The sequence below is a fragment of the Rhamphochromis sp. 'chilingali' genome, assembly GCF_963969265.1.
Source record: "Rhamphochromis sp. 'chilingali' genome assembly, chromosome: 12".
Classification (NCBI taxonomy): Eukaryota; Metazoa; Chordata; class Actinopteri; order Cichliformes; family Cichlidae; genus Rhamphochromis; species Rhamphochromis sp. 'chilingali'.
Genome location: NC_137939.1, coordinates 36779986 through 36790467, shown reverse-complemented (window position 1 = coordinate 36790467; position 10482 = coordinate 36779986). Strand labels below are relative to the sequence as shown.

At 48.3% G+C, this 10482-nt stretch overlaps 1 protein-coding gene across 2 annotated transcripts; it reads left to right on the top strand.

Annotated features, from left to right (window-relative positions):
• Window positions 1-3108: 3108 nt before the first annotated feature.
• LOC308406770 (microtubule-associated protein RP/EB family member 1-like) lies at window positions 3109-10463 on the top strand. 2 transcript variants are annotated; one of them, XM_080897976.1, is made up of 7 exons: window positions 3109-3200; window positions 5032-5162; window positions 5555-5700; window positions 7435-7636; window positions 7747-7856; window positions 7938-8090; window positions 8640-10463. In XM_080897976.1, exons 2-7 carry the CDS (start codon window positions 5042-5044, stop codon window positions 8682-8684), a joined length of 777 nt encoding a protein of 258 aa, XP_080754102.1. In that variant the 5' UTR covers window positions 3109-3200; window positions 5032-5041; the 3' UTR covers window positions 8685-10463. The 2 variants fall into 2 exon arrangements, with proteins under 2 accessions (XP_080754102.1, XP_080754101.1); XM_080897975.1 differs by having other exon boundaries at window positions 3131-3284.
• Window positions 10464-10482: the final 19 nt, after the last annotated feature.

Here is a 10482-nt window from a genome sequence, read left to right as displayed (position 1 = left end):
CAGCCGTCCTCGCGTCGCTGTGACGTAATAGGTCTCAAAATGCGTACTCGAAGCGTGCGGTCGCTGAATTGGGACACAGCCATTGAGTGCCACACACAGTGGAGGACACAAGATGTGTCCCAATTCAGCGACCGCACACTTCGTAGTACTCGCCTCACGTAGCCCGTGAAGTGCGGGTACTACGAAGTGTGCGGTCGCTGGGACGCGTGCGCAATTGCGCACTGATGGCACGGTCTCTGCGCACAAAAAAAAATTCTAACCTAAACTGAAATTAAAGTAAATATGTTAACAATTCTGTTCTGCAGTGTGAGTCAGTGACTGGCTGCTCCTGTATGGGATCAGAACGATGCCACCTTATCACATAGTCAAATCAAATCAAATCAAAATCAAATCACTTTTATTGTCACATCACATGTGCAGGCACACTGGCACAGCACATGCGAGTGAAATTCTTGTGTGCGAGCCCCACAAGCAACAGAGATGTGCAAACACAACAACACAAACGAGCAAAATACAAGAATGGCCAACCTGAAACTAATAAATATATGTACAATATATAATAGTGTATGCATTTCTGGATGTGTATACTAAATATTTTCCTACGTGTGTGTGTGTGTGTGTGTGTGTGTATACACATTTTTACAAATTAAATAGTAAAAAAATAAATAATAATAATAATAATAAAATATATAAAATATACAGAGTTGAATATGTGCAAAACAAGTGGCATTTATATACAGTGTGGAGTGCATAATGTTAAAGTTCCAGTAGTGAAGCTGAGGTGTCTATGACGTGTTCAGCAGTCTGATGGCCTGATGGAAGAAGCTGTCTCTCAGTCTGCTGGTACGGGACCGGATGCTGCAGAACCTCCTTCCTGATGGAAGCAGTCTGAACAGTTTATGGCTGGGGTGACTGGAGTCCTTGATGATCCTCCCCGCTTTCCTCAGGCAGCGCTTCCTGTAGATGTCTTGGAGGGAGGGAAGCTCACCTCCAATTATCCGTTCAGAGCACCGCACTACTCGCTGGAGAGCTTTGCAGTTGTAGGCGGTGCTGTTGCCATACCAGGTGGTGATGCATCCAGTGAGGATGCTCTCAATGGCACAGTGATAGAAGGTCCTGAGGATGCGGGGGCTCATGCCGAATCTTTTCAGTCTCCTGAGAAAGAAGAGGCGCTGCTGCGCCTTCTTCACTGTTTTGTTTGTGTGTACTGACCACGTAAGATCCTCAGCCAGATGTACACCAAGGAACCGGAAGCTGCTCACTCTCTCCACAGCAGCGCCGTTGATGGTGATGGGGGTGTGTACTTCTCTGCACCTAGTCCAGCCAATGATGCGATTCACATTCGTATATACGCAGCTAAGCGTTGACAGGCTATGACAGCGTCCTTATGTGCCGGTGTTTTAGCAAAGCGGCTGATGTGGAGTGAAGCCACGTTAACGACAACGTGTACAACCACTGGAGATGTGAGCAGGACAGACGGAACAACTGACGGACAAAGTGTGGACTTTATAGCAGTTTTTAAATTGTGTTGATCGGCCACGTAAAACCAGAGTTATGATAAAAATATCTGCAATGTTTGTTTTTCTTCCTGAATACTGTCGTTGTTTATATTTACTGCGGGAAGAAAACGCTGGAAAGCCTGTGAACAAAAACAAAACACCCCGCCCTTTCCTATTGGTGGAAAAATGTACCATGTCGACCAATCAAAACATGGCATTTAGTTGTTAAGATACTGGAGGAAGTTTTAGGAGTGACGGAGTGTTTGAGATGTGAGAGATTTGCGACGTTCAGCGCAAATCTTGTGTAGTTAGTGTGTAGTGTAGTCAATAGTTTTGTTGTGTGTGTCAAAACAATGAGGCAAAAAAAATTTGTGTGGCATCAGATTTGATGCAGAACAGCTGATTGTTCTGTAAATAGTTTGAAATGTTTGTTTAAAAACGCCTTGGCTGCATTTTTAGGTAAACAGCTGCAAAAAACTTTGTTGTTTGCATAACTCAGTTACTTTTTTGAAGAAGTAACTATATAATTAACTGCCCAACATTGGTCATTATTTACTGTATTTTGCAGACAGAGTTACAGACTCTCTCCCAGACCACAGACTCATAATACAAGTCAGAGCTTTATTGAAAGAAAGAAATAAAGAAAGTTGTGTTTTCAAAATTGGAGTTCAAGTTATTTTTACTTCCAGTAGTGTTAACATGCTGCACAGGTCATGAACAAGATTTTTTTTTTATTTTCATTGTCAGTGGGCTAAAGCAGTTAATTAAAAGTCGTCTAACATAAATGTAAATGCTGTAATTTGATTATTTTAATAAGCTGTAACTTGCATGGATTGGATGCTGGCGTGACCACAGTGCACACGTCTGCTGTCGCTCACAGTGGTCCAAGGGACGCTCAGGGAGTTGGTGTGCTCCCTCAGACACATGAAACATTAGAAGGAACATTAGAGGGAACTTTGGTGTGCAGTCCTGGTGGATTTTAGCAGCTGTGTGAGAGCAAGGCAAAAATAAATACACTCACCTGCCACTTTGTTAGGTACGCCTCTTCAACTGCCCATGACACAAATGTCTTATCGGCCAATCGTGTGGCAGCAGCTCACACACGGTGAAGACGACCTGCTGAAGTTTAAACTGAGACGATGAAGATTTCGGTGACTGTGCTGTGGTTCTTTGGGCCCTTTAATACCAACAGATTCAGGTGGTGGCCGTTTTTCAGTAAAATCAGTTCATCTCTTCTCTCTTGTGGTCTTTATTTGGCGTTAAGCTCCTAAAATCTCCATGTAAATGTAAGCTAGGCTGTTCTTCCATTATTCAGCTTCCTGTGATAGCAGAGTGAAGGCCTGCTGCTGCAGGAGGTGGGAGTGCACATGTTTCTGTGTCACTACAGGAGGAAAATGATGTTACTATGGTTATTGGGATGTCGATACGTCACTGAGTGACGTAAACCTGACCCGCTGCTCCTATAATATGAGGATGTTTTTGTCGTGAATGATGAATTTATTGAACATAATCCTTTTTATGAATAATGACCTCACCATAGACCATTTTGTTCGGACGTCTCGCTTCCGTCCGCCGTCCTTACGTTTAGGCGTTTCCCTTTACGTATTGACGTCATCGCATCGCTTCTTCCGCTGCCGGCAGAGTGGACGTGAGGAAGAGAAGAAAAAAGCAGAAGAGGAACAAACGTCGAAACGAGCGCAGGTTGTTTTTTTTTATGAGAAACATTTCCCGCTGAGAAGAGTAAAAGCTCCAAGTTCGAGAACCGCGAAAGAAAACCGGCTGCAGGTAGGTTTGAAGCCGGCCGGAGCGGCTGGATAACGGCGGCGCGCTCTGTTAGCTTCAGTGTTAGCATGTAGCTAGAACCGTGCGATCCCGGAGCCTCGGACCGGGCACCCCGGGGCCGAGCTCCAGCTCTGGCAGCTGCCGGTACGGTGACGGTTTAAACCGCTATTAACGGCTCTTATCCGAGGAGGTTTGACTCAATAATGGCCGAGGCTAACGGGAGCTAACCGGGCGGTGCTTCAGGGCGGGGGGGGGGACCGCCTGCAGGTCCGGGAGGTGACTGACTCAGCCGGCCGGTGTGGGCGCGTTTAGCCGATGACCGAGCTTTCTAATATTAACACAGATAGCGGAGCTCGGCCAGTGTCTTCCCAGGGAGCCGGACGCTGACCCGTTCGGTGCTTGGAGCCGCGGACCTGACGTTGCTGATCACCGCTAATGTTAGCAGCGTGTGGCTAACGGTCACTTCCTCACAGCTCAGGAGCCCGGCCTCATCTGGTCAGCTACAGGGGCCACTGCCCACCTTTAAAACTTTATTTTTGGTCCTCTGAATAAAGAAAACGAAAATCTGAATTTAACAGCAAAGATAAAACCAACTTTTCTTCTTTGAGAAATATGCTAATCTGCATTTACTGGAGATGATATTTGAATAATATTTGAATAAATGTTGGAAGATGGTTTGTTTGTGATAAGGAAAACAAAAAAACCCAACAAATGCGTCACTGTTACTTTCAGACTGACAACTGATGGTTGTTGGCTGGGAAAGATGTCCGTTTATTAACCTTCACGACCTGGTTGGTACCTCACCATACGTGACTCCGCCCACTGTCTGCTCAGCTTCCTGTAAACAGCTGTAAGCATGATGACACTGTTGCTGAATCACACAAGTTTTTGTAGCAACATTCACAGTGATGTCACTAAATGAAATCAGCTGATGGACCTGTCAGTGTTTACTACCTGCCCAGGAGCATTTGCTCTGCTGTAGATTTTCTGCTGGTCATCGATGGCATTCAGCTTCCTCTCCTGAGAGGATCTCTTGGTGTGAAGGCTGCTTACAGATGACTCCTACAATAACCACATGTTTTGGCCTTTAAGATGTGACAGCTGACCACATCTGTACATTGTGTAGCACTGACCTCCAGCTGCAGAGGACATACCTGAAACAGGCATCGTCGGGACTGCTGTCTGTTTAGTTTGTGATTTTTGCCGCTGACTCAGAAAACTGCGACTGCTCCTGTAGATAAAATGCTTTGAGTTTTACATTGTGCTCATCTGGGAGGTTTGTATCTGGGTGTGCCTGCAGCCTCGTCCTCAGCGGCAGATTAAATGTTGGCCGAAGGTTGCAGCTCGTTATCTGACGCAGAGCCACAGACGGGCCTGCAAGTACGAGCAAACGCCAAAGAGTCGGTTCAGATCCACATTTCACCCGTTTCCATCACAAAAGGACAGGAAGTCGTGCTTTTTTTGTTTGTCTTGTCTGAAAAACAGAAATTCTGAGTTTACTGTGATCAAACTGCATTTCATGTCCTTTGTTCTGAAATTTGACAAACCAAAACAATTACTTTTCAGCAGATTAATTCAAAAAGTAGTCCAGTGTTTCCACAGAGTAGAGGATTTATCTAATCGGGTCATCCTCATTGACGAGGTCCTGATCGAGCAGGTTTAAAGTGACAGTAACAACCCGACGAGCTGTCGGTGTGATGGCCACCATGTAAGTGTGTGTGTGTGTGTGTGTGTGTGTCTGTGTGGTCAGGTGACCGACGATGGCTGTGAACGTGTACTCGACCTCAGTGACCAGCGACAACTTAAGTCGCCATGACATGCTCGTGTGGATCAACGAGTCTCTACAGATGAACCTCACCAAGATAGAAATGCTGTGCTCAGGTAAGCGAGGACTTTCAGCACTCTTTGTGCCGTTCTCTTAAATCTGCAGCTCGCCGAGGGACCGCCTTCATATTTGACACCTAAACGTACGTCAGGTGATGATCAGATTAGTCTACAAACCCTATTCTGACCCTTTCAGGTCACCGTTGAACAGATTCAGTCACACTAACCTTTCTGTGGCCTCACGCTCTTCTCGTCTCCGTATCCTGAGGCGTTAGCATGTGACTTCTATCACTGTGGGTTACATCACACAGCGAACGGGAAAGAGACGATTAAAGCTATTTCTAAAATCAAACGTGCAGTTTGTCAGTTTTGATTTCTTGTGGTGTGTGACGCCGCCGTTGACGCGGTGTTTCCTCTCCGCCTGTAGTCAAAGTGTTTCCTGTGTCCAGGTGCTGCTTACTGCCAGTTCATGGACATGCTGTTTCCCAACTCTGTGCCTTTGAAGAAAGTGAAGTTCGGGGCCAAGCTCGAGCACGAGTACATCCACAACTTCAAGCTTCTGCAGGTGGCCTTCAAAAAGATGGGCGTCGACAAAGTAAGTCATGCTCATTGATGAGTTTCTGTTGGCGGCGACGCACAATCCTCAGATGTTGAGATCATCCGTTTCACAGATGCAGACAATAATAATAACGTGTTTAAACGTTTCTGTTTGACGACTGTAATCGTGTTCGTACGGATGCAGACCGCACCGCTCTGTCGTGAAGCCGTTTTGCTCGCGGTACATCACGTCGCTGGTTCTTTACCTCGCAGCATGAAGAGAGACGCCTGCTGCTGTGAACTGATGTCATATTAAAACATGAAGGATTACCACCTTCCTGTGGTTTCCTAGTGATGGTCTTTTGTTGTGAAGCAGCCGCAGGAAGCATTGGCGTAACTGGAGCAGGGGTGTGTTCGGCCTGAGCGACGTGAATCACTCTGAGGATTAGCGAGGATTTGGTTTCTGTGGGAAATCCACAGCTAATTACATGCTACGCTGTTCCTGCCACAGTGAAGTCGTTCAGCTGAAGCGAGGACACAAGTCCTGCGTACAGCGTGAACGCAAGGAATTGCGGCTGATCCCGGCTGACCCCCGGCCTCTAAGCGCTGTTCTACAAAGACGCCACCACTGACGCCACGCCCACTTTCTTGGAACTGAGAGCAAATGAGCGCCCTCCCGATCTCTGAGCTCAGTAAACGCTTACCTGATGACTTTATGCTCTCAGTCCGAATGAATAAAGGATGAAGTTCAGGAAGTGATGGTCCCATTAGAGCAGCAGAGGAGTGTGGACATGTTGGCGCGGCTCAGGAAATGTCCCAGCGAGCTTTGAACGTGCATATTTGCTTTGTATTTCTTTTTACTAACGCTATTTAAAAGCTTTAAAGACAGTGCAAACATAAAGGCAGCGGAGGAGCGCGGCGCTCCCTCGCCAACAGCTGTGATCTGTAACCAAACACCTGTTCTTACAGCAGTGTGTGAATCAGACCGGACTCGCTTTGTGCTCGGCTCGCTGCACATCTTTGAGGGTTGAAAAAAGCTCCTCAAACCTTTGAAAGTCTCTGTTTGACTTTGTCTCTTTTATTCGCATTAGTGGAAGTTTCTTTGTTTCTGGTGCTTCCTGTTCTCTGGTCTTTCTAGCAAACTGAGCTTCATTAATGTCGGCTCAGTTTGTCCTCTGGATCCAAACGTGTTTCTTTCGGGATGATCTCTGAGCTCCTTCCAGAAGGTTTTTAACTCTGTGCGCTTCAGACGTGTGCAGTCCAAAGAGCTGCAGAGACGATCCTGCTGCAGCTCGACGGGCGGAGACGAGAACGTTGAATTCATGACTCTTCGTGACGAGGCGCTTGTTTGGAACGAGAGGTGGTGGTGAGCTGGTGCAGAAACAAACCTGAGGTCTGATTGTTCTGAACGGTTAATTTCATTCTAGCAAATGACAAAACGGAAAGAATGAACATGTCAGGTGGGGGGACTCGAGGGCCGGCGTTATCAGCTGATGTAAATGGCTAAATAATGTCCACCAGAGGTCTGGTCGTGAACTAATCATCTGATTCAGGTGTGCTGACCCAGGGTGAGATCTAAAACCAGCAGGACACCGGCGCCCGAGGCCTGGAGTTGGACTCCGCTGCTGTAGACGGTTTAACGGGACTCTGTGTCGGTCCAGGGTGGGACTAACATGATGTCCGTCGAACTTTAAATGTCAAAGAGACAAAAGTGATGACACTTGAGTTTTTATGTAAACCCTGCAGTCAGAGCGCCGCTAACAGCCTGGCGCCATTTCTCCGTCTCTTCCAGATCATTCCGGTGGACAAACTGGTGAAGGGGAAGTTCCAGGATAACTTCGAGTTCGTACAGTGGTTCAAGAAGTTCTTCGACGCCAACTACGACGGAAAGGAGTACGACCCCGTGGAGGCGAGACAGGGGCAGGACGCCATGCCCACGCCCAACCCCGCCACGTCAGCCCTCAACAAACCACCCAAAAAGGCCCTCAATCAAGGTAAGAGCCGACTCGTCTGATTGGTCAGATTTCAGATGGGTGACGGTTACAGACGGGTTTAGAAGTGCTGAAGTTTTGATCGTGTCGCTGACCTTCTAATTTCTCCTCAGCTCCTCAGAGGCCCCCCGTGGCTAAGGTGGCGCCCAAGGTGGCTCCGGTCAGTGCGAAGAAGGCGGGGACGGGAGGAAACGACGAGGAGGTGGCTGAGCTCATCAATGAGGTCAGAGGGCAGACTGTCGCCTCTGTAAGGACGACGGTGAGGCGAGGAGTGCTGATCAGGTGTCTTTATCTTCGTCCACAGATGGAGATGCTGAAATCCACCATCCAGGACATGGAGAAGGAGAGAGACTTTTATTTTGGAAAGCTGAGGAACATCGAGCTGATCTGCCAGGAGAAGGAAGGCGAGGGCGACCCGACGCTGCAGAGGATTGTCGACATCCTCTACGCCACAGACGTGAGTGATTAGCTTTCAATAATTCATGAATCACGTGGCTAAATTACAGAACCGGAGGATCCATTTTTACTCTGCAGCTCAGATATGACACACCAGACATCCCTCACACCTGATTGGCTGAAATGCGCTCCGTGTTCCTCACAGGAAGTGCCATTTGTTGCAGTGTGAACAGCTGCTGTGGATTCTTGCAGAGGCATGCAGCTCACTGTGCCAGCCTCCCACGCTGCTGCTTCATTTACACACATGTATCATTATTGTGTTTATGCAGATTAATGTTGTTTTTTTAAATGCGCTCTTGAACTCGTTGGTGTGGTTTGTGGCTCTCGGCCGCAGGTGATGCCAAAACTTCCAAAAGCTCCTCGGGAAGGATCCTAAACACACGTCGGCACTTTGACTGTAAACACATTTAAAAAGTGCTTCTTCACTGGACACACACACACACTTTCATTTGATATAATGCAGCACGGCACATGATTGGTTTGTAGTGCAAACAGGAAGTGACATTTCGTGCTGAGCCTAAAACTGTGTCCCGTCTGCGTTTGTCTCCAGGAGGGCTTCGTCATACCGGACGCTGAGGATCAGGAGGAGTTTTAATATTCAAGACTGCAGCAACGTTTCTCGTAGACGTCCTCGCCCACCAACCCGCCTCCACACCCCGATCAAGCCGAGCCTTTGGTTTTTATATCCAGCGCCGAACCCGGTCTCAGCTTGACCCCCCCCCCCCTCCCCCCCTCCCCTCCCTCCCCCAAAAGTACCTGCTGGACTTCTCCTTCGTCTCACCTTCGACAAACATCCTTTACCGCGAAGCCTCGGCCCCGCCTCCCCCTGTTACTCCATCTTTCCCAAAACCGGATGGTGCCAACAAACATATCTGGTGTTTGTAACGAACTTTGATTTGAAAACACGGTGATGATGTTCTCTGTGTGTGTGTGTGTGTGTGTGTCTGTCTGTGTGTGTTTGAAATGAAACGTGGAGATCCTCCTCCGCAGACCCGGCCGACTTCCCAAACTAATCCCGACACATTCCGAGCGAACCCGCTGAGGGTTTGTGCAGGTTTAGTCTGGGACGCGGCGCCGCCGGCTCGTCTGCTGGCCTTCTTCCACCATCTTTATTTGTGCTGAGCTTTTGTAAATTGATGCTCCTGTTCTTCACGCCTCCCACCTCTCTCCACTGGTTGTGTTTTTGTGTTTGGCACGTGTTGTTCACCTTTCTGATCGCAGCCACGTCAGCGCAGAGATTTTTCCCTCACACTGAAAATGTTCCTGGTAGCACATCGGACATGTCAGGCTTCCTAACAAACTGCAGGACGTGTTTGCGTTTGGCAGCCTTCTGATCAACACGACAATGTTTAGTAAAAAAGAACCAAACCAGATTGTTTTGTCTGTTTCCTGCAGCGGCCCTTACACATCACGGAAAACCCAAATGCTGTGCGCTCCAGCCGAAACCCGACTGAGCAGCTGGGGGCAGAGGGTGGGGGTACCTCCACCCTCAGGCTGTGCTGTCACTGACTCCGCCCCTCTGATGCACTCGCTGTAACCCCTCTTTGGTTTGCACAGCAGTCAGCTCGTCTTCAATCTGCGCGCGCGGGTTAAAAGCCTGTCCGGCTCTTTCGGGCTCGCGGCCGATTGGGTCTGTCTGCGGACGCTTCCTGTTAGAGTTCGGCGTGTCCTGCGTCGGGGTTTAAGCGTATTGCTTAGCGTGCTGAAGGAAGCGCGTGGGAATCACTGCGAGTCTGCATACACGTCCCTGCAGCGCTGTCGTGGGTCTGACTGGAGCCCAGTTTCTGAAATGTTCCATCGATGGCCTTAATCTTTCTTTACTGTGTGTGTGTGTGTGCACTGTTTGTGCGTTTACTGTCAGTCTGGAGGTCGTTGTGGGGAAACGCTCGGCGTCCGTCTTCCATCAAACGCTCCCAAAAGTGTCCGGCTGAGGCTCGGTCCGCTCTCCTGCTTGTTGCCTTCAGCGTCTCCGATCTTTTCGTTTCTCCATCTTTTTCAGAATGTATTTTCTGGAAGAGCGGGCGGAGCCTCGGGGTGGGGTTGCCGGCTAGTTTTTTGGTCTGTGCTGCAGCACATGTTGCTTTCGGACCCGAGGAGGAAAACTGAAGTAGTCTCCTAGTTTAAGTTGTAGTCTGGCTTCTGATTAATGCGACTGATGTGAAAGTTCATAAAGGCACAAAAGCAGGTTTGAAAGCTCTGCAGGGATCTCTCTTTCCAGAAGAATGTGAACCACGCAAAAGAAAAGGCACTCGTGATCCGTTTTATGCAGGAACTATTTCCCTCTGCCGTCTCCATCCGCCGGTTACAGCTCTCTCACGGGCGGAGGGACCCGAGTGTGGATTTGGGTTTCTTTCTGGAAAGAGACATTTCTGCATTCTTGAAAAAAATCAAAG